The 23,793-nt window shown below is 40.3% G+C and overlaps 1 protein-coding gene across 1 annotated transcript in view; it reads left to right on the forward strand.

Annotated features, from left to right (window-relative positions):
- Positions 1-3,280: 3,280 nt before the first annotated feature.
- The window catches only part of LOC148816094 (centrosome-associated protein 350), a 47,396-nt gene continuing 26,883 nt past the window's right edge, over positions 3,281-23,793 (forward strand). Inside the window, exons 1-5 of the mRNA XM_088940698.1 lie at positions 3,281-3,472; positions 4,599-4,678; positions 7,251-7,603; positions 8,627-8,729; positions 18,379-18,470. Of these exons, the coding sequence (XP_088796824.1) occupies positions 3,281-3,472; positions 4,599-4,678; positions 7,251-7,603; positions 8,627-8,729; positions 18,379-18,470 (820 nt within the window). The remainder of the gene's footprint in view (positions 3,473-4,598; positions 4,679-7,250; positions 7,604-8,626; positions 8,730-18,378; positions 18,471-23,793) is intronic.

Genomic DNA, 23,793 nt, shown 5'->3' on the forward strand with positions numbered 1-23,793 from the left:
TTATAATGTCCAGTTTCCAAGTAGCTTCTATTGTAATACCACAAGCCTGATAGAATAGTAATTATACTGTTGAAATATATTCACTAAGCAGATAATTGCAAAAGAGTCAGGCAGAGCAGAACCTTGGTTTGGCATCTCATCCAAAAGAAGGAAATCTTTTACAGTAACTGACAGAGGATCAAAAGGAACTTTCTAATAACCAGCTCATTTCCTTAACTGCTGGACCAGCTAGACGTCTGTATGGCTTGTACAGTATGTCTCTCACTTATGCCTCTCTGTCTCCAGGGGGTCAGGAGACAGCAGACAAAACTGTGGGACCTGTGCCTCTAAAAAAGAATGCTATCACAAATCCTTCCTGTTTGAGGATCAACAATGCAAAGCCAGGTACTATTTCATACTCTAAAAAGTATATTCCCTCAACAGAAATAGTCCTAATAGCCCTCATGAAAGCAGAGTAGACATTGTATAATTTCTCCACTGTTACACATTTTGCTGAAAGAGTAGGCTTTTAACGAAGCAAGCATGCTCAATCTTGACAATCCACTGCAACAGAATACATTTATTTTTGATCTGTAATAAAAAGAAAGAGAATAATATGAATCGATGATTCCATGTTTGCAAATGTGGAATACCGTCGTCACAGTATTCCAATAAGTTTAATATCAGTGGTAAGCAGCATCTCGTGATGTGTACTGTACCGTTTCCTGATTTTTAACAGATAGATCAGTATTTTAGAGAAAATGCAAATAGCACTCTGCTGAGCAAAGCCACACTTATGATACTTCTTTATCCTCATTTTGTAGTCTGTAGTAGAATGCTGTAAAAATGTGTTCTTATTCCTTTTACCCTTTTACATCAATCTGTGACAGTTGCTCATTTGGCAACTGGGCACCAGAGGCAGTCCAAGGTGATGGACTATTTTGATGAATACTGTGTTATGTCATATATCATAGGAACTGGGTGCAAGAGCATTGAATATTTGACAAACTATCACAGTGACCCCATGTAGGCTCGGGCAGCAGGGTGGAGCTCATTGAATCTCCAGAGATCGCCCATCATTCATGTCCTCCAAGCAGGGTCAGTCAGGGCTGGAGGAGATGGATGAATTCAAAGGTCACCTCTGACGTTCTTCAGTTAGTCATAATGTCTTCATGTCACCACCAGGCAAAACGGATGGCTTGCATTAGTGTAAAATATCTGTATTAATACATGTCAAGGGTGTCAACAGGGAATCCTTATCTAGCTATTTTAATAATCGTCACCATTTTTAGAAAACTCCCACTGCGATATTGTTTAGTAGAAGCTCAGGCTGTTTTTTTGATACCATTACATAATAATCTGTTTAGCATTCAGTCATTTCAGAATACATTCTATTCTACAATAATGACCTAGTCAAGAGGCTATATCTGTTTTGCACAGAAGACCAGAGAACTAATAGAACAATAATAAAAAAATGCATAACAGCTCATAATATAAAGAGAGGTGGCATATGGAAAATTATTCTCTAATTTTCCTTAATGCAGTGTTTGTGATCGGTCCAAAGCACAGATTAAAGTTGGATGGCCACTGTGCTTAGAAAATCTCTATGCATATGCTTTGAGTACCTGTGACTTATGACACTGTAGTATTAATGGAAATATTTTCAAATTTCAAGTTGTACTGTTTACAGTGCCTTCGTACTATAAATGACTCACCCCCTTTCACATTTTGTGATGTTACAACCCAAATAGAAATACATTTATGTGATTGTTAATGTTAAACAAAATGTTTTTTTATACGTGATATAAAAAAAATGGAAACGTCTTGAATTGATCAATATTCAGCCTTTTTGCTTTACCAGTCCAAATTGATCCCAGGCTCATCTCATTTTCCTTGTGAAGCCACTCCAAAACCTGAATGGAGACCGCCTGTGGTCAGTGCAATTGGTTGACATGATTTCAGAAGAAATACACTTGTCTATATACACCTGATCCTCAGTTGACAGAGCAGAAACTCGACCAGGGGCTGTCTGTACAAGAATTATGAAGAGGCACAGATCCTGGGGAGGAGTATAAAAATATAGCCAGGGTGTTGAAAGTTCCCAGGGGTGCAGTCAGGTTCATCATAAGGCAATGGAATATGGAACCACCCAAACTCTTCCTAGAAGGGCCTTAGTCAGAAAAGTGACCAAGAACCCAAAGACCACCCTGACAGAACTACAGAGGTCCATGGCTGAGATGGGAGAACCTGGCTGTGTGACTCCCAAAGGTCTGAAGTCTTAGGGGTAGAGTGTAAGTTCACAGCTCGGATTCCACAGGCAAGCAGTGCACTGCAGATGTCTCCATGTGTCTCCACACAGCAAGTCGCGCTCCGGGGGTGTCAGCCTGGAAGGAGGCCCAGCGTCTGGTGATGCAGATCCTCGGACCCCCTCGACAGCACCTTGAAACACAGCGAGAAAACAGCGCCCCTCCCTGGACAAGAGGCAAGTGATCCATCCGTGTCACTGCATGGCAAAATCTAATTAATAATTAGCGTTATTGTAAACAGCAGTAGTAGCTGTAAATACTACTAGTAGTAAAAAGCTGTAGCAGTAGTTGTGGTAGCAACACTAAGCTCTCTGAACTGCCATTACTCATTATTAGTCAGTAAAAGTAATTGTAGGCCAGGAAAGTATTGCTTCAATGCAAAACTATCATTTTTTGTTTAAAATATGTTCTGCTATGATATGCAGGTATGTTTTACGTTGCTGACATTGACATTTTTAGTTTAATATGGTTGCTTTTCTTTTTTTTTTCCAGACGCTCAGTTCCCAAGTGGAAAAACGCAAGGGGGGAAGTTTCCAGGAGAACAAAAACGTAGCCCATTTGATGTCATTTCCAATGGAAAACTTTCGGCTCCCCCAAATAGTCAAACGTTCGGTAGAGAAGACCACACCCCTTCAGAAAATCTCAACTCAAAGACCCTCTTGGAAAAGTGCCCCCCCCCCTCCGGCAGGACCTCTTCTATCTCCAAGGAGAGACCAGCACCTCTAAAGAGTGTTCCCAGATCATCAAGCACCACCTCTTTACACACACGTCATGGCATCTCCAACAGCTCCTCCTCTCCCCAAGGAAGCACTTTTTCTGCTGGTCCCACCTCCCTCAGTAATGACCCCCTCACCCCTCTGAAAACCCTGAGGAGCCCTGACTCTGTGTCACCCACCTCTGCCCTTTGCAGGAAACTATCTGGTGGAAAGGAAAATGTGGGCGTACGGCGCCCCGCGGTATCTGGGAGCCGCAGGGCAGAGGAAGTGCTGGCCTTCATGGGGCAGCAGGAGAGAGCACGGAGGAGGAAGGCACAGCAGGAGAAACAGGAAGTTCTGAGAGAAAAGGAGAGGAGGAAGAATATGATGCAGGAGGTACTGAGGAAGCAGCAGGAAGCCTTGCACAAGGCTCAAAGAAGCCACCGCGATCGTGGAGTAAAGGAGAGAAACAGACCCACAAGCTCCTGCAAGGTCTGTGAACACAGGGCAGTGTGTTTGACACAACCTGAAATTAGCATCACACCTTCCCCCTTCTCTCAACGACAAATTAATTTCCTTCTAATCCTCTCTATTCACTTGCCCGTTGTACCTCTCTTCACCTCTTGACCTCACACCGCCTGAGTGTCGATACTGCTTCTCTCCTGTTCCCGCCTTCTCCCCACTCCTATCTTTGTCCTCCCATGCTCTATCAACTGCCTGTTTTCCTCTCTCCCCCACACCTGAAGAGGGACGAAACGTTTGCGGCTCTTTTCTTTTCTTTACAGCATAGAATAAAACTTTCGTTGTTCCTTTGCAGCCTGTTCAAGCTAATGCAGCTACTGTACCTACTTGAACTTCTACTGCCTGGTTAGAAGTGTTCCTGTGCTTATCCAACAATATTTCTAGAAGCAATCATACATCCCAGACCTGTCAAAGAACTCTTATTTTGTTTTATGGATAATTAGTGATACCTTATTATTATGACATCTTGACACAGAAGCTTCAGTTAATGATGAGTGGTCCTGATGGAATTGATTTATCTACTGATATATTTGATACATTTTCGCTTATTCTGCTTTATTATATTATATGATCATTGCTCTTACTGTGAAGTAATTGTTATATTTGGAGACTTCAATGAGATACAAAAATGCAGTAAATACAGAAATAGCAATGGAATGAAGCTATAGAGTGGCTATATAATGCCTTGTAAATTAACAAAGTGGAGTTTGAGTTAAGGCTTTGGAATTAACTGGAATGTTGTGGGTTTAAATACCATATGGGATGTTGCTATTGTACACTAGAGCAATGTGCTTCACCCAGGATGTTCCATTAAAATGTCCAGCTGTACTAATGAGTGCAAATGTAAGTTGCTTTTGGATAAAAGCATTTGCCAAGTCAAGTAACAACAGCTTTTGTGTAAAAATGAAATGTTACTTAATACAGTATTGGCATTCTACAATAACCTTCAGCGTTATACATATATACAGTACTTACTGTATTGTTTTCGTATTTCATCATTACTTATAACTGGCCCCATCAAAATTGAGCAGGCTTTGATAGAGGTTTCAGTCTTTGCAGAAATACAGGACCTAGCCATTTCTATTTTGTTTTTCAGAAAGAAGAGCCTTCTTCTTTGGGTCCAGGTGAGAAAGAGCAGAACGTGAAGAAATCCAGAGAGCCACAGCAGAAGAGAAGGTGAGAGCTTACTGTCCTGTTTTATTTTCATCTCTCCAGGAAAGAAAGGCCGTTCAAATCCAGTCTTTCACAGGCACAGCTCTCCAGGTTTCATCTGTACCTTTAAATCAGGGGTGTGTGACTGCAGTCCTGGTGGCTCACTAGTCCGGTAGTGGGAAAATGTGTTAAGCCACTTCAGTTAGGCCAATATACTGTATATATTATATGGCTCCCCATACAGATTCCACAGTGCTGACTATGGCAGTACCCTAAAGCCATGATTTCATGCCATTTTAGGAGACTTGATCATAGTATTCAAAATCCAGAAAGGCAATTACAAAGTCAGTTCAGTGTTCCTCTTCAGAATTAATCGCAAACCAAGAGACACAAGTGCAAACAGGAAAGTGTATTTAAACCATAGAATAGGAGGTACTGTACTTCTTTACCCAAGGGTTTGTGGGTCTATGAAACAAGCTCTTCAGCTATGAAGCCTGTTCCCTAGATTCTGTTGAGAAACAGCTGGATGAGACCCTTTGATCACGTGCTGTAGGTACCATCTACTGAATGGGCTGGAATGGCCGAATAAAAGTAAAGATGAAATATGAAAGAAATACCAAGCGTGGTTATAACATTTTTTTATTGCAAGCAGTTGTCACCATGAATTATGGAATGTATCCATATTATTCATTTTCATTGCTCTGAATGTCATGGCAGTCGTGATATCATTCATAGCTGCTGCTGCTTTCTTTGGAAAACTCCATAATCCTGAATGGTTTTTTTTACCAGGTGTATATTAACAACTTTCAGTGACCATATAGAACTATGCAATGATGATGAAGCCCAGTAAGGGTCAACAAGTCGGTTTGTATGAGTGATTAATAAAGAATGTCAAGGGCTACGTACAAAGTCACAGTAAAGTCCAATGATTGCAGTAGCTAACTTAATTTGTGTTTCATAATATAAGTTACCAAATGCATATAGCAGGTATTCCACTAAGCTGATGTACAGTCTAATCTAAATCAATTCTACCCATTACCTTAAAATGTCTTTGTGGGTTTTACAGTATGATAAAAATGCATGGCTCACACAAGGACAAGGAAGCTGTGCAAAGTAATTCAGTTGCCGTGCCTGTACTTAAATAATTAAATAATCCTGTCCATCTGGGTCCCCTCCTATGTGTTAAATGCTTTGGGATCCCTTGTGATGAAAAACTCTATATAATAGCAGTTAATCATTTTTATTATTTGTGAACACCAGCGTAGATGATGACACTGAATCTAAAATTCAATCAGGGCTTTGTTTACCGTTTTACAATCAAAGCTGAAGGCATGTGAATCATGTCCAACTAAACAGTACATTCCTTCCCAGTTTCTCTTATTGGCATGTAAATGCAAAAGGGTGTCACAAATCCACATTTTTCTCACAAGAAATTCTTGAGTAATGGATAAGCACATGGCCCAAGTCTTTGTTCTGTTATAGAACAAAGAGTTCTATAACAGGGCTATATCACCTTGCAACTCACAACTGGCAACCCACTGAAGCTAAGTACTGTAGGTGAGCCTGGTCAGTACCTGGATGGGAGATTACCTGGGAACAACTAAAGTTGCTGCTGGAAGAGGTGTTAGTGAGGCCAGTAGGGGGCACTCACCCTGTGTTCTGTGTGGGTCCTAATGCCTCAGTATAGTGACGGGGCAGTGACACTATACTGTAAAGAGGCGCCATCCTTCAGATGAGATATAAAACCAAGGTCCTAAATCTCTATGGTCAGTAAAAATCCCAGGGCGTTTCTCAAAAAGAGTAGGGGTGTTACACTGGTGTCCTGGTCAAATTTCCCATTGGCCTTTATCAATCATGGCCTCCTAATAATCCCCATCTCTGAATTGGCTTTATCATTCTGTTTTCCTCCACCCTGAGAGCTGGTGTGTGGTGAGTGTCCCAGTGCACTCTGGCTGCTGTCACAAGTGGATGCTGCACACTGGTGGTGGTGGAGGGGAGTCCCCACTACTATAAAGTACTTTGAGTGTCCAGAAAACTGCTATATAAGTGTAAGGAATTATTATCATAGTGTGTAGACGAGTGAATGGCGGCAACCTGCACATTTTACTGGATTATATCTTTAATGCCCAAAAGAGGGCAGCATATCCTATGAAATAAAACCAATGCCCTTCTATAATACCACTCAGAAGTCCCCAGCTCTTTCTGCAAGATCAGAACTTGTGATCTAATAATTACACAATAACACTTTTTAATGTTTACCCATAAATACTTCTTCCCTTATTAAAAGCTAAGTTGTTTTTATCAAGGATGTATTATTCACCTCATAGAAAAGCCGGTTATTATATAATGAAGGAAATGGATTTTAATTGAGTTTTTCCTAATATTGGCTCATATAAAACTAAGAGGCAGTAATGGCCAGAATGCTCAAGATGCTAGAAGTATCGTAACAATTGCACTTAGGGAAACAGTGTTCTTTCTGAGACATTAATTCTTCCAGCTGTTACTCAAATGAGTTTTATGACTTGAAACTATTGCAGTTCCGATTCACATGTTGACGTAGTGTCCAATTAAGTCATGAATTCTTCCCTTTTCCCAGACCTGCAGTGAAAAAGCTGAAGATAAGGGGTCAGCCTATGGAGGGAGGCAGCCCCCTGAAACTGGTAGACCTGGCCTCCTCCCCGAGGAAGGCACAGGCCAGGCGAGTGGAGGCCCTCAGACAGGCGGCGGCAGCTCTGGGCAGCCGGGTGGAGATGGAGGCTGCGCTCCTTGGCGCAGGGAGCGGCCTGACAGGACGCCCAGTGGCAGAGCCCACTGGGCCTCTGAACAACAGGAGTCTTGCCTTGGCACTGGGAGGGACGTCGGCACAACCAAGAGACTGGGATTCCACCTCCATCAGCGAAGACCTGCCCTGGAGCGAAGAGACCCCAGAGTTTATAGTGGCACAGCCAGGTACACACTATAGTATGATTTAGTATTTGTTTTGGTGAAGCATCTCTATTTTTCTAACCGCTTTGTCCAGTACAGGCTTGCGAGGGTACCAGAGCCTGTCCTGGCTCTGGCAGTCATTACTGACGAGTGAAGCTACTGTTCCAGGAACTGAAGCCACAGTCTTTATTCAGTTCTGTTCTGGTTTAGAGCTCATTTTGGGTCGCTAATAAAATGAGTGGCTCACCAAAATGGGTGGCATGGTGCAGTGGTTAGTTGCTGTCCTGGGTTCAGTTCCAAACCTCGGGTGCCATCTGTCTGGAGTTTGTTCTCCCAATGTTTGTGTGAGTTTTTGCTGGGTGCTCTGTTTTTCTGTATTTCCTCCCGCAGTCCAAAGTTATACTGGTTGTTTAACTGGCTTCTGGGAAAATTGGCCCAAGGTGTGAGTGTGTGTGCGCATCTGTTCCGGCATGAAGGGGCAGCAAAATCCTGTTGCTGTTTCCGTAACGTTAGTTTTTTTCGGGACAGGGTTGTTAGCCTTGTGCCCAACCTCCAACATGGAGGACCTGGTGCCTGACGTTGGACACGATCCCGCTACCCTGAGATTATGAGTCTCATGCTCTACCAACAGAGCTGGTCGGGGCCAAATTGAAAGTTATAAGGATGGAAAAATCGCAGTTGTTTCTGTACTTAATTGTATTATTCTGTACCTTGACTGGTTTCTGACATACAGGCCTCTTTCTGATCTTTTCAAACTTTTTCAAACAACCAGACTGCCAGCTGTAAATTTTTCCTCCTGTGTTTCCAGTACCTGATGCTTTCATCACACTATTATCACAATACTTAAGATGTGGACACATATAATTGTCAAGACCTGAAGTGATCAAATATATCATGAAATAGGTTATCTACTCTTGAAGTACAAAAGAAAAATGTAAACCTTATAAGACAGGCATCCATTTTGTCATGGTTTTTGAATGATAGTTCAGTTCTTCTTGTAATATTACTCCGGAAGGGTCCTGAGTTGTGTTTACAATCTTCCCACAGGTTTCCTTCAACAGACTGCTACTGTGAGAGGGGCAGAAAGTCGAGGGGAGAAATCCACCGAAAATGCAGGACCAGCAACACTCAGCATCTGGAAGCCATCAAGGTATGTTAAAGTACTCAGCTTCACTGTGTACCAATTCAGTCTTCAGTGAAAGCTCACATTTGAGAGTTTTTAATATTGCTGAGGTATGAATTCAAATAAAAGCCGTGGCACAATTCATCTTTGCACTTTAAACCCTGCATGTAAGAACATTGCAACATAGCACAATAGAAATACATAATATCACTTTTGGGGGGGGGGGTTGTTTTTCTTTTGGTACAGTATATTACAGTAGGTAAGGGTAGATTAAATTGAAAACAAGTGTCTTGTATTGAGGCAAGTGTTTTCGTATTGACTTTTCTTGAAGTCACTAGATCAAGTTAAGCTAAAGTTACACGTGTAACGCAGGTCAGCATAAAATTATATCAAATACTTCTTAGGCTTCATAATAGTCTATTGCTCTTATTGACCTAGTTAGTACAGTATGTTGTATTTTGGGTCACATACAATTTATGTAAAGGAATGTTACAATATTAAAAGTTAAGTTAATCAGAATCTCTATATAGTGATTATAAGAGATGTATCTTTTGCCTCGATTGTAATTTAGCAAAATTACAGTAGCTTGTAGGCTACTTCTCTTTGGAGTGCTCGGGCATGAGAAAAATATTTGCCTCAGTAAACCTTAATTTTAATAAAGATGACCTATTCTGTCTCATTTATTTAATTTACAGCAAATGCTTCCTGCGCATATATTATTGCAGCCTTAAGTCTGGCTGGCTGTTTTAAAAAAATTGCTTGCCACTTGCACAATCCCGACAATTGAGTTTCAGTCTGTTGTAGTCCTGTCAATTCTATTTTGGTGCTATTGTTTCCACCTGCTACATGCTTTTTGTAGTGGTTTTGCTCTCTGGCATTAAATTACAAGTAAGTAATTACTGGAAGTTTTAAAAGCTGCATTAGTTTATGAGGTGACACAAGCACAGCAGGAGTGGGTATTAGAAGTGTTTATTAAATGAAACACAAATCTTAAAAATTCCATGGTTAATAAAAAGAGAAGGGTCGGCTTTAAGCATTGGTGGATTAAAGTGAATTTTGATACGTTAATGCCCCCCTTAAAAAATAAAAAATGGCTTATGGGATTAGTACTTTGTTTGGCTCAAGTAAGGGCTGAGCTTTGCTTTATTAAAAACGGCAGACATATAGACGCTGTCCTACATTCTGTTTTAGTAATTTAATAAAAACACAAGTTTTTGATTTCCTTGTTTCTATCCTTTCCTTGAGAGCAGTTAGCTTTCTCTTTTAAAACATTTCATTTTGGTTCCACACACATTTTCGTTTGGGAAGTTACCTACTTTTCTTGGTACCCAACCTTTTCACTTGGTTCAAATAATTTTCTGGGGGTCAGGCAGACGATGAAATACAGTATCTTAATTAAAATTGCTGCAAGACGAGGAGAAACGATTTGTGGAGAACTGCTGCTGTTCAATCCACAGCATGGTGGTGCAGTGCTTAGCCCAGGAGCACTGGTGCCCTGAGTTCAGTTTCAGTTATATGTTCCCCCTGTGTTCAGATGAGTTTTCTCCAGATGCTCTGTTTTCCTTCCACTGTCCAAAGACAAATGTGTAGGTTAATGGACATCTGGGAAAATTGGTCCTGTTGTATATGTGTGTGCCCTGCAACGGACTGCCACCCTTTCCAGGTATACCTCTGTCTTAAGGTACTGTTGGAAGAGTTACATCAATGACTTCTGAATTATATCTGTCATTTCCTTGAGCACAATTGGTAAGATACCATCAGGCCCTGGGAATGTCTTAATCTTGAGTATTTCTAATACTCGAAACGCTTCTGCCTCTTCTATACTAATTCTGTCTAATAAGCAACCTCTGTTCCTTAGTAAACACCTGTTAACTGAAATACTTGTTTAGTAAATCAGTCAGTACCCTGTCTTTGTCTAGAAGGTTGCCATTTTTGTTTCATATGCTTTTTATTTCATCCTTGATGGTTATTGTACTGGAAAAAGGTTTGTTATTTAAGCCTCAATTCCAATAGTTCTTTCAATTTCCTTTGCCTTTGTGAGGCAAGGCAGTGTCTGCAAAGTGCAAAGTGATTCAAGAGATGTACATTAAGGCTAAAGAGTTAAGGGAAATACACTTGGCTTGGTTAACAAGTTTGTGAGTTGATGTAATGAGAAAAATAAGAAAATAGACAGACAGATAGAAAAAAAAACACTAGAAACTGTGGCAGGTCCAGTGTCTTTTTCCAGAGTTACTTGCTAGAGAATGTAAAGCTTATATTGAAGCTAATAGGGATCTGCTGAGATGTCATAAAGGAGCTGGGAACTTGATAACCACTAGAGAGAGCAGTGAGCCATGATTTCAGCCTGAATAAAAAAAAGATATTTAAAACACAGCATCTAGACCCTCAGACGTAAACTCCCTCACCTTTCTTCTTGGTTTTTTGGGAAAATATTTTTTATGAATTTCACTTTTTTCCAAACAGAGCAGTTAAAAATAGGGCAATGTTTCCACCCCTCTCACATTCCCACCAAAGTAATGCTTTGGGTATGTTGGCAATACCACCTTCATGGGGCCATGCTTTTCAGAACAGAGAAATTACAGAAAAAAAGAGCCAGGTAGTTCATATTGAGATATCTTAATATGATAAGTCCTAGAATGAAAAAAACATATCTGTATGATGGTTATGATTATGGAGAATGAGAACTGTGTTTTCACACAAAGGTTTTCAAGAATCTACTGAACATCAAATGCAAGGACATAATTACAGAACCCAAATGCAGCGTACAGTGAATCAGGCAAAAATCAGTATAAATTAAATCTTGGAGTCAAAATAGAGCAGACTACTCGTAATTGTCACAAAACACGGGGGTAGAATTGATTTGTTTTAATTTGGCATCCTCTGGAGATCATTCACACAGTGAAATGAAGTAAATACACACCTTCTTTCCATGTCAATTTAGAATTGTCAGTATGTGGTTTTTCCCATCATATAGTGAGGTAGAGAGACAGTCATAAAACGAGAATGATTCAGGAGAAAACACGCATTCATTTGTATTATGCAAATATGAGTGGGAAGAGAATTGAGTGTTTTTATCTGGTCATGTCTATGTCTTTGTATTTCAAAATGTTACTTAAGCTGTTTACTGTAAAAGTACATACAGAAAACTACATCTCAGTTCCAAAACCCTTTCTCCATGAAAAGCCCTACCGGCAGTAATGATGACTTGCACTTGTATTTTACAAACCGATGGCGTGCTAAAATCATCAAAAATAGCAGAGGGGAAAGGTCCTGGGAAACGTTTGTCTACATGTAACATGTTTTCAGGCTAGAGAGATGTGCAATGTTGAGTATTGTTAAAGGAAATGGGGGCAGAGGGAGTCAATTGACAGACACCTTAAAGAAAGGGTGCTATAAACAAGGCACACAGGGGTTAAAGTGGGCATCCCTGACAAATGCCCCTGGAGGCACTTTCTGCCTCTAAACGCCTTTGCTTGAAGGGCTGGTGTATAAAATTTTAATTGTATTAATGAAACCTGATCTCAAGCTCGTATAATCTTGAGCTAGCACTTGATATTCCCACTGTGACCAATCAAAAGTGTTCTGGGCATCCAGTGAAGTAAGAGCATGTACAGTATAAAGTGTAGGCAGAGGTGAGCTTTAGTAGAAGCTCTGTAATACAGCCTGCGTGATTGTGATGCAGGGCTTCAGCCAGAATGAAAGAAAAAAAAACAATTTTATAATAGAATCATTTTGACTTTGCAGTCCCAATATTTTTGGAGGGCACTCTAAAACAGAACTGCTAACATCACTAAAAAATATATTTTTTTTTTTAGTAATCTCCTGCAAGACCCCTTACTGTTCAGTTCACTGAACCTTTTGTAGGCATCTCCAGCACAGCCACCTCTGAAGAAGACAAGGTCCATGAACACTTCACAAAATGCCCATTCAAATCTCTGAACTGTAGAACGTAGAATATAAAGGGCAAAATGTGAAGATTCTGGTAGGATTAGACAGAAGCATCCTCTGGTTCAATATCCGTTAAAATGAAAAAGATAGCCTCATTTTTTGTATATGAAATTTGGCAATTAATTGTCTGACGAGGGTGATTTTTAATGCAGTAGCATCAAAAACACATGCAGAGTTTAGTTTCCAAATCAGTAATTTTACTAAAATTAGATTTATGCAGGTGTGTAGCAAATACAGTACAATTGTCTTTAATGAAGAATAGTCCATTCATATAAATTTGCAGAAATTGGCAAGGTCATCTAACAGCTTCATGGGTAGTACTTCATTGTGTAACAGAACCAACAGCTCAAATGGCAGATTAAAGATAACTTCCTCTGGAGCAAAAAAGAATAGTCTTCAACTGAGGACAAACAGATACCATATATTTATCAAACCCACATTAGAGACAGTTCCTCAGCGCAGAACGTGCCACACCACGGTATTTGTCTCTTTTGCCTTCGATCAGTTGAGTCTATCATTCATTCATTGCATTCGTCTGGTCCCAGAATAACCTCATAGACAACAAGTTCTAATGGGGATTTGGTCAGGAGATGAAAGAAATTAGTTCAAACATTGTAAAGGCGTGAAGTAAAATACTTATTTCCAAAATATTGGTTGGTCACACCCTGATTAAAATACAGGACACAAATTACTTCATAGTACAATTTAAAGTCCTCTTTGCCTTTTTTCTGCACAGATTTCTTTATCGTTGCAACATGTTTTCACCTTTTATAATAGATCTAAGCAGTATGACCCTGCATATGTTTCAGTATAAAATAGAAATACTGGCCATGGGTATTGGAGATCAAATCCAGTGTCTAAGAGAGCTAAAGATGTGGCTTGAGTATGTACAGGGTAGTGTATACTAATCCTTACCATGCCCCTTAACAGGGTACCACCCCACCTCCATTAAAAAAACATCCTCAGAACCCCACCCCCAAAAGACCTCAATATAAGTCAAGGCACCCCGTCTGGGAACTCCTCTCAGTTCAACCCCATCTGCTTGTCAGATCTGTCACTCTTTTACTGCTATAAAACAAAGTTGGATTTATGTGACTACACATAATCTGCGATGTGCCAACTTTCAGAACAAATGTATATTTTTATATATGCAAAGGAACAAGTAATAGGTTTATTCCATGCTGAAGAAAAGAAGAAAGAAAACACAACGTTTCTGCCGTGGAGCCTTCTTCAGGTGTGAGAAAGACAAGGCAGTAAGCAAAGGCTGGGAGAGAGGAGGAGCGAGGGGCAGGAGCAGGGGACAGAAAGAGAGGCCCATCAAGAGGTGTGAAGTCAGAATAGGTGTAGAGAGGTGTGAAATGAAACCTCCAATGAATGGAGAAAATTTAGAAGAAAAGTAGTCTGTTGTTAAGAGAAAGGGGAAGGTGTGATCCTAGCTGCAGGATAATTTTGGTTTCTGTAGTCTTTCTGACGTATGAGTTCGGAAAACCGTCTTTGAGAACACAGATGGAGAGATTAGAGTGGTCATAGCCGTCAGAGGTGAAATGAGAAACAATGGGCTTGGAGAGATCTTTAATCTTCACAGCCCTAACATGTTCTCTGAAGCGGTCTCCGAGTCTCCTTCCTGTTTCTCCAATGTAGATGGCTGGGGTGCAGATGGCTACCCACCTGAACTATTTTTATATATTATACTGTGTAGAGGGGTGTACAGGAAAAAGGACTGGACACCTGCCTCCTTCATTTCGTCTTACTAAGCATGTCCGCAGAAATATCAGAGCTGTCAAGGAAAGCCCTGAAAATTTTCGAAGATTATATAAAGTTAAGGTTCATGTTAATATACTGATAACTGTTTTACGTTTGTGCTGTTTCTAATAATTGTGCTTTTGCAAAACCTTTGTGTACTACCAAATAATTAATTATTGATCATATTTTCCCATTTTCTGGACAAGTACCTAATTTACTAAGTGTTCGATATATTGTAATAACAATAATGCTCTTGAATTGCCGACAGCAGAAAAGTAATTAAAAGGAAATTAATTCAAAATTGAATAATGGGTCTCAAGGCTGATTCCCATACTTAATCTAGGTCCCTGCTGGAGAAGGTTAAGAAGCCCTGTTATGGGGATGTATAGCAGAGAAAGAGAAATGCTTCTTACACAGGGTTGTGTATATCTGGATCAAGCTTCTTAGTCAGGTAGCTTAGTGCAAACATGGGGCTCTTTTAAGAAATGCTTCAATAGCATTTGAGATTTAGAAATTTCAGACTAAGCTCGTAAATCTCAAAACAAGCAAGGCTGGTCAAAAGCCTTCCTCTTGTTTGCTACCTTCTTACGTTTCTGTGCTCATTCTGGTAAAACAGTACTATTTGTAATACTGATTTGTAAATCCAGTGGGTTGCATGAATAGATTTTCAGAATGGAGATATAAAGAAGAAGAAATCCCATTAGCAAGTCTTGTTTACACCAACATAATTCACAAGCCCGATTGTATACTGTATCTGTAATGAAATTTGAAACTTTTTGAGTGCCCCCTGATAATATTGAAAACACATAAGTATCCTCAAGTGGTTTTAGCTGAAGTGTACTGTTTCTTGTCACTTGGCAGTACATGAGATGTTTTAGTCTGCTGAGGTTGTTTTTGTTGGTAATTTCCATGTTTAGTTCTGTTTTTCTTTTTTTATTTTTGGTGCGTGTTAGGCACGTCATCGCAAGATAGTGGATCAGAACAATAGCCTTTTCAGAAAGACGGTCATTTCTTTAAGTTGTTTACTACAGGGACACGGATAAATAGAAGAAGAAGGCAATCTGTTTTTGAAAGGAAAACCTCTTTTGCTAAGCTGGGAGTGGGGGCTCTAAGGCAGACCTCTTGCTGTCTGAAACAGAAATGAACAGCTTATTACTGTGTGAAGAAAAACAGATGAAATGAGATTTGAGTAAGCTGATTGCAGATTAAATGCCAATTGACATCTAATTCATTTTTTTTCGTCTTCTCACATAAACAAAAACCATCTGTCCTCATTTCTCAGTTATTTTTTTTTCCTCTCTGCATTACTGTTGTTATTGACTTCCGTACTGGCTTGGGTTTCAGTCTTTATGAACCTTTTAGGTTCTTAGAATATGGGTTATGGTGCCCTCTTAGATCTGCACGCCAATGGAAAACCTTAAAATTAGTTTTGCCCCTAGTTGTGTGATATTTTCACCATAATAGCTGAAATTACCCCGTTTCAACTATGAGGTTCACTTCTGAGATAAGAAAGCTTTAGATTAAGACTATTAAAGAACTCTGCAGCCCAAGCAGGGTAACGAAGAAGACATCAGAAGCCCAAATTATGCTTAAAGTAGGATCACACCTTTCCACAGTTCTTAATTAAATCTTTCTAAATCTCCCCATTTATTTACCAGTTTCAGAATGTCACACCTCCTCTGGAAGTTGTCTCCTAGATATCCCTTGTTTTAGGCCTCATTTCTCGCCTTATCGATCTTACCCATTTTCAGATTCTTTCTTTTATCCTCTTTGCTCAGTTCTTTCCTTCACATTCCTGTTCATTTTCTCTCCTTTACACCTCATGTGGCTGCACAGCCAAAAGTTTTGGATCTGCTTTTCACAAGCTTACCTTCTTGTTGCTTTTGATTGATTTGTTTTTGCATCTATAACTCTCTCTCCTAAAACACTGCGTTTCAAATTTAAAGATCATTATAAACATTAATTCGGACTCACTCGAAGTTTAATAATCGAGGTCCAACCAAACTGATTATAATGATTCCTTGATAAATGAAGCCTGTATTGATGTGTTGCAAAACTTACAATACATGAATAAACAACCAAAGATGTGTCTGATAAACACAGTTCTCCTATATATTCTTCAATTAATGCATGCATTATCGGAAATTTTATATTCAGCTGATGTTCATCCTTAGCATCATTACATTTTAGTAAATGTAGACTGTGTAACATCTTCAAAATTGGTTTGAGGGAAAGCAGTAGCTTTTAATTTTTGTCTTATCCTTTTGGTTATTTTGGTGTTCTGCATTTCTCAATTTAAGAAACCTACCTGTATTTGCACCAAAATTGACATATTTAATTTCAGTCTTAAAATTGACCATCAGATTGTAGTGTTTATTTTTTGGCGAATTCTCAAATTCTGTAATTTTACATACAGTACAGAAATGTTATGTATATACATTTTTTTAAATTTTAGTGGGTGGTGGCACAGTGGTGGTAGTTAACATTGCTGCCTCACAGCACTTAGGCCCTCGGTTCAATTTCTGGGTTACTATCTGTGTGGAGTTTGTGTGTTCTCCCCTTGTTTGCATGGGTTTCCTCTGGGTCCTCCAGTTTCCTCTCACAATTCAAAGACATTGGTAGGTAATTTGCATCTGTGAGTGTGTGTACCCTCTGACGGACTGGCGTCCTGTCTAGGGCATATCTTGCCTTGTTGCTAGGGTAGGCTTCAGCTGCCCTGTGATCCTGTATTGGATAAATATATCAGCAGCCCTATCACCCTACAACTCACCACTGGCAGCCCACTGAAGCTCAGTGGGTGTAAGCCTGGCCAATGCCTGGATGGGAGACCTCCTGGGAAAAACTAAGTTTGCTGCTGGAAGAGGTGTTGGAGGGGCCAGTAGGGGGTACTCACCCTGTGATCTGTGTGGCTCCTAATGCCCCAGTATAGTGATGGGGACACTCTACTGTAAAAAGGAAAAGGTGCCGTCCTTCAGATGAGACATAAAACTGAGGTCCTGACTCTCTGTGGTCATTAAAAATCCCAGGGCATTTCAAAAAAGCTCTTTATAAGTGTGAGGAATTATTATTAATTATAAACCACTAAGAAAATGTTTATTTTAGTGAGGAAAGTTGAGAAAAAAAACAATTTAAATTTTTTTATACTCTCCACAATTTTTGGAATCGCCACTTCTGTGTGTTTCATGCCTGAGCTCTCCACAGATACACAAAGGGATCAAAGCCTTGTGGCTGCATACAGGGGAAAAAGAGAAAATGTGGGCAAATTCTTCCGATCATTTCACCTTTAACCCACTTGTCTTTTAACATGTACTGGGTATCAGAGCCCTGTACAGGCCGTTCAGTGCCAACTAGAGGAGAGGCACACGCCTCATTGCCAGCACTGTGTTCCTGCCAGATCGACTAATCCCGCCCTCAGTAATGTGTAGCCAATCTTGCTCACAGCTGGCAAGGACATGACCCGGATTCAAACTCGCAAACCCCAGGGATCATATAGTCCAAGCAAGTTAGCACTCAGGCAAGCACCTTCAGTATTTGATCCACTCGAGAGGTCCATCTTTTGTTCAGTCTTATATTTGACAGCTCCAGTCTGACCCTGCAGAGTCATAGTCCACCAGTTCGTTTAACTCCCCAGCACATGATTAAAGAGCTCAGAGGACAGTGTGGCCCTGGAGGACTGGAGCTAAATGGGTCTACTGATCCAGATCTTTATTTTCAAGTTAAGTAATATTATACCAACAAGTCAGGGGAAAATCGACAGTGTACCAACCAGTACTGTCCTGTAAGTCAGGATCTCTGTCCCCAGGCACAGTACTTGTTTGTCTCTCTGTACAGATTTAAAGTACGTGTTTCTTAGACTCCTGAACGAAGATGACTTTGGCCTGTCTTGAAATGGGAGCCTCTTTTTTTTCCCCATTTCCTTTCACTTAAGCCTCAGTTACAGCCAGGAACGTGTGCACCGACTAACCTGTTTGTAATCTGTTTACAGGACCCGAAAAGGAAGTCGCAGACGGGAAGAGGTTATTGACAAAAACCAAGCAGGAGCTCATGCCGGGAGGGAAAAGGATCAGAAGACCTCAGGTACACACTGTACACCAGGGGCTTGGTAAATTTCACAAGCAGCCTGCAACTTATTCACTTCTCTTTACACACCTGAATGCCGTTGATACTTTAAACATCATTAATAGTCTAACTGACAACTTGATTAGTTAGTAAGAGTGCAGATCTTAACATGTGGTGTGGTCCCTGCCCTTGTTTTCCCCTTGCTAAGGTCTCCGAAACACTAGCTCATTGTTTGATACTTTAAGCAGTACACAAGCTTATTATGAATGCTTTCTGAAGAACTGAGCAGAGTGACACTAGTGGTCTCATTCCTACAGCTCCAAAATTCAAGCATTCCTCAGTCTTTTTCATACCCTAGACATAGCTACTGTATGTACAGACTCAGTATCATAACTCTTGTGTTAAGAAAATCAACAGACTTAAATATATTTAAACTTCAAATAAGGACCCAAAGTTACAGCAGGTACCCTGCGTTTTAAGCATGAAGGAAATTAGGCATTCTAAATTGGCTCCAGGAGTCTAATGTGAAACAATCTGTTTACATAGTTTTGCAGTTGCTAAAAAAAGTCAAATTTCACAAGCAGAGGCTTACTGAAGAACAGGACACCATAAAGACTCCATAATCTGGTTGGATTAAATAAAAACATCAGGTAAAATTGTTGGAAAACTTGGGGGAAAAAATCATTTCAATTCAACTGCATTCTCTACCTTTTTTAAATTAAAATACGTATACAAGTGTTTAAGATTAATGATGTTAGCAAGGCCCCTTTCTTTACCCTCTTAAGTGCACAACATCAGAGTTCAGTTCAGATCAGGTTGATATGTCGTCGTCCCCCTGCTGGCGCTATAGCTGAAATCCTGATTTGTCCACTTTGCTGTTTTGTTATCTCCGCTGTAGTAATTAAAAATTGCAACAAATGATGAAAGTCCAGAAAATGTGACTTTGAAACCGTAGCACTTAGCAAGGCTTTTAGCGGGATTTGTCCCTTTGGCTTGTGGGTAATGCCCAGGCTGAGGCCCTTAATGGGTGTGAGAGAGTGAGAGGAGACTCAGGAGGCCCGAGTAACTGAGAAAAACAACATCCCTTTAAACTGCTCGGAAAGGATCATACAACAGGAAAACAAGGACATCTCTTTATGAAACCAGAGGCTTTCCTTCAAAAATCAACGGGCACTGAAGTTTTCTCTCATGATAACTACATTTAACTTTATTTCTGTGTTATATATATATTATTTAGATTTCCTTTTTGTGTGCTCTGATCAAAACGGTGTCTGATGTTACCAAGCACTGATAATGTTACACATGGGGGTTCCGGAGCAGTATAGTCAATAAGTTCAAATTCATAACCCCCAACACCCCATTGATTTCAGCAGAATATGCCTGAGTGGTCGGTATAATTAGAGGCCCGTGAATTCTTTATTCTCTGGCACAGCTTTGGTGAAAAGAGTAATAATCCGGGCACACTTGGTTAAACAAATGTTTATTAACAATGAGAAGACAAGACTACACACAACAAAACATGCAACACACAAGTTACTATATTTACAGAATGTACAAACAAGATGTTCTAGAGGCATAACATTGTTATCACCCAGAAAACCCCCCCAGACTGCAACTAAGTATGAAACTCTTAAATAATGCCTACAGAGGCCAAAATAAGAGATAAGCTGCCTTCTAAATGAATGCAATACAACCTGCAGTTAAATCTCTCTCTCTGCACCCTGGATGCCACAAAATAAATTGGAGCCTATCTCCCTATTCTAGCAATGCACCCACAAGCAGGAAAGATGTTTCTAATCAAGTTCCCCAAAACACAGAATAGCAAGCTCTCTCTATCAAGGTTCAAATTGTTACTCCTCTCTTGTGATCTGACCTTCTTTCTCTCTCCTCCTCTCTCTCTCTCTCTCTCTCTGCTTCTACCCTTCCTTCTGTTTTTTCTTTTTCCCCATTTTTGTGGTTTTAATGTGATCTTATATAGTGTGTTTCTGGACTGTGCATTGTCAGTTATTTACCCACAACTTAATGAATTAGGTAAACCAGGTAAACTTTCCATTTGTTGTTGATCAGGGCACCTCTTACATCTCAGCAGACATCCCCTCTGCTTTGAAGCTGGAAATGTTAACACTGTTAGGTGTTACTAATTTTATCTAAACTCTTAGAGACACTTCTTAGTCCCCAAAGCTGTAGCAATAATTTCTAAAACTTACAATATCATTGTCATTACCACTACAGTAAAACCTTTAGGTAGAGATGACGTACAGTGACATACAGTACAGAGTGAGGTCGTGTTGTTTTACTAGATTTTGGACAATACTGCCAAATGCAGTTCTCTTCCTCACCAGTACGCTTCTAGTACCCTGCTAGTGTGATAGAGAGTCCTCAAGAGTGCTGTTCTCCTGATATGCTTCTTATAAAGTGGCTACTACTGTATCTCCATTTTCTTGGCACAGCAACAATGCAACCAGTTTTAGAAGCAGATTTCTATAGCCTTTTCTTAAAATGTCCAGAAACCCTCCCTTTCTATTCCTCATTTATTATTCTGTCTGTTAAGCTGACACATTTGATACACACTGTATGTACAATAGCGTATAATACTTGAGCAGTAACACATGTAGGTATGCAATGTATTCCTGCCACGGTGAGCTTGCAGAGCAATGAAACTATTTGAAGGACAAATATTTATTTAAAGTTTATAATTGTTAATGACGCACAGAAATACATAATGTTTACTTTTATTCCGTCCATCTTTTAACCGTTTCATCCAATTCAGGGTTTGTGAGGGAGAAAGAGCCTATCTCAGTTAGTAACAGGTGCACACGGACACATATACTGTAAGCCCACACTCGCACCAGGGCCAGTTTTCCCAGAAGTTAATAAACCTACTGGTATGGCTGTGGACTGCAGGAGGAAATCAAAGAACCCAGGAGGAAACCCACATGTACACGGGGAGAATATACAAACTCCACACAGATAGCACCCCAACTCCAGAACTGAACCCCAGCACTTTAAGTCAGCGATGCCAACCTCTGGTGCCACTATGCCACCCCGTTCACTACTGTTATAACTATAAGTACCTGGTCCAGCTTTTTACAAAACCAGGAAGCAGATCTCAACCCTGCAGACACAATGGAGGACAAAATCAATCCCTAAACGGATGCTAGACAAATAGGGGATCTTTCTCCCTCGTCAGATATCACATCACAGCATAAATGGAAAATTTCTTTAGACTGGTGTGTAATGCCACAACTACAGTATAAACAAAGAGTCCTTTTCCTAAATGATAAAATCAGTCTCTTCAGCGCTTGTATTCCCCGGAAGTGTCCTATAGTCTGGCCTAGAATGGAGGAACACACTCACATCTCTCTTCTGCTGTATTACACACATCTGCCTTTGTCTTATCTCTTCAAAAAGGGTATGGAGGCTTATTTATACCGCTTTGGGGTCCACTCTTTCCTTTACTATCCCCAAGGTTTGTCCTAACCTCTCAAGAATGGTCCAGTGTCAAATATTAATAAAATTGCCTGGCCACTTGCGGTTTGGCCAGATGAGGTATAGAACAGATATGGAATTCCAGTCGGCCTCCAAAAAACGGCCATTGTCTTACTTTAAAGATAAGAACTGCTGAGGAATGCATTATCTTGATACCCCTTGCTGCACATGATTACAAAAAGACAAACACAGCTTTTATATAATTTATCATTCCTCTGTAATAGATTTTCTAGTACTACCATACACGGTCTCCTCTGTATATTGTAATTGGGTTTTATCTTGTGTTTTCTTTTAATTTATTGTTGTTGTCATTCTGTAAAGAGCTTTGAGAAGCCACCTTTAAAGGCGCTATATAAAATAAAGTTTATTATTACGTTTATTATCACAGGCAGCACAGCCCTGTACTGGCCAGTGGAAAAGATGTTCAACCTCACTTATAGCACGGAACACCTGCACATGTCTGGAAGGGGCCCCTGGCCAGCTATTTCATCCTTGCGTTTCTCTGATTGGGAAATTCCAGTTAGGTTACAGTCAGTTAATGTCTTGACCCAGGCTCAAGTACATGATCACAGAGCTCAAACTGCACTCAAAGAAGCGTCTTTAACGATCCAGACAATTGTGAGGCCCTAACTATTGATTTCTGCTTGGAAAGGATCACTGCCTGACCTTGTATATCATAGCCCTGCCGCTCTTAAGCCTATTCTGATGAAAACATACTGCATGTGTCAAAACGGACAGAGCAAGAGAGGAAGGTGGGGGTGGGAGGAAGTTGGTGGCAGAAACCAATTTGACTAATGAAGGAGCAGTAGGAAAAAGTATGGGCAAATCTTCCCAAAGCCTGCTCGGAGATCCCAAGCTGGTCAGGGGATCAGCCTTAAATCCAGGACATTGTCTTCATTGCATTCGGCAATATCTTAGGGTTACAGTGGGGCTGAAGTCTCTTAGCCCTCATCTAAAACCTCTTAAAACTCCAGCACTGCACTGCAATCCCAAGACAATGCCCGTAGCTCTCCCAATCTCCTTACACTAATGGCCATTTTGCTTTGTATTCTGCCTGATTTAGCTGCTCTGTAATGCTTTTTTTTTTCTTTTATAAGCTGCTCACAGCAGTTTTGGCTTAGCCTCGGGATTGAAGAAATTAGAGTCTCTTCCTTACGATTCGACACTAGAGGAAGACCTGGGTATAAAGTGCTGTGGAATAAATAATCGAAGTGTCATTGTCCTGATTGTCTCTTTAAGTGCTCGCGCCTGAAGGATGTTGCAGCTTTATTTTTTTAAGGAGTTTAACTTGTTTGTTTGTTTTTTTCTTGATGACTTGGCTTGAGCTGAATATTGTTGTGCAGCACTGTGCCTGTGTTATGGCCTACATGCACTTGTTTTAGTGAGTAGTTAAAAAAAAAGCCTTTTGTGAGACTCTGGTGCTGTTCCCTGTTTACTCTATCATGGTCTCCCATGTTTGTATTGTGCTTTATCATACTGTATGTGCTTTTTGTTATAATAATAACATCATTTTATTAACCATTTACAATTTCTTGCATTAGGAATTGTCTTTTCACATACCCCAGCTTGCTCTCCATGAGACACACAGACAGGGAGAGAGCCTGGGGTCAGAGCGTAGGGTCTGCCATTGTACAGCACCCCTGGAGCAGATGGGGTTAAGGGCCTTGCTCAGGAGCCCAACAGAGTAGGATTCCTCTGCTGGCTGCAGGATTTGAACCAGCAACCTTCCAGTCACAGGCGCAGATCCTTAGCCACAGAGCCACCACTTACAACAGTTTATGATTCTTTCATTACTAAATTTAACTCTGTTTTCTGTGGAATAGCACAGTACCTTTTCATTGTAATCAGACAG

The sequence above is a fragment of the Atractosteus spatula genome, chromosome 23 (genome assembly GCF_055471065.1).
Source record: "Atractosteus spatula isolate fAtrSpa1 chromosome 23, fAtrSpa1.hap1, whole genome shotgun sequence".
NCBI classification, from domain to species: Eukaryota; Metazoa; Chordata; class Actinopteri; order Semionotiformes; family Lepisosteidae; genus Atractosteus; species Atractosteus spatula.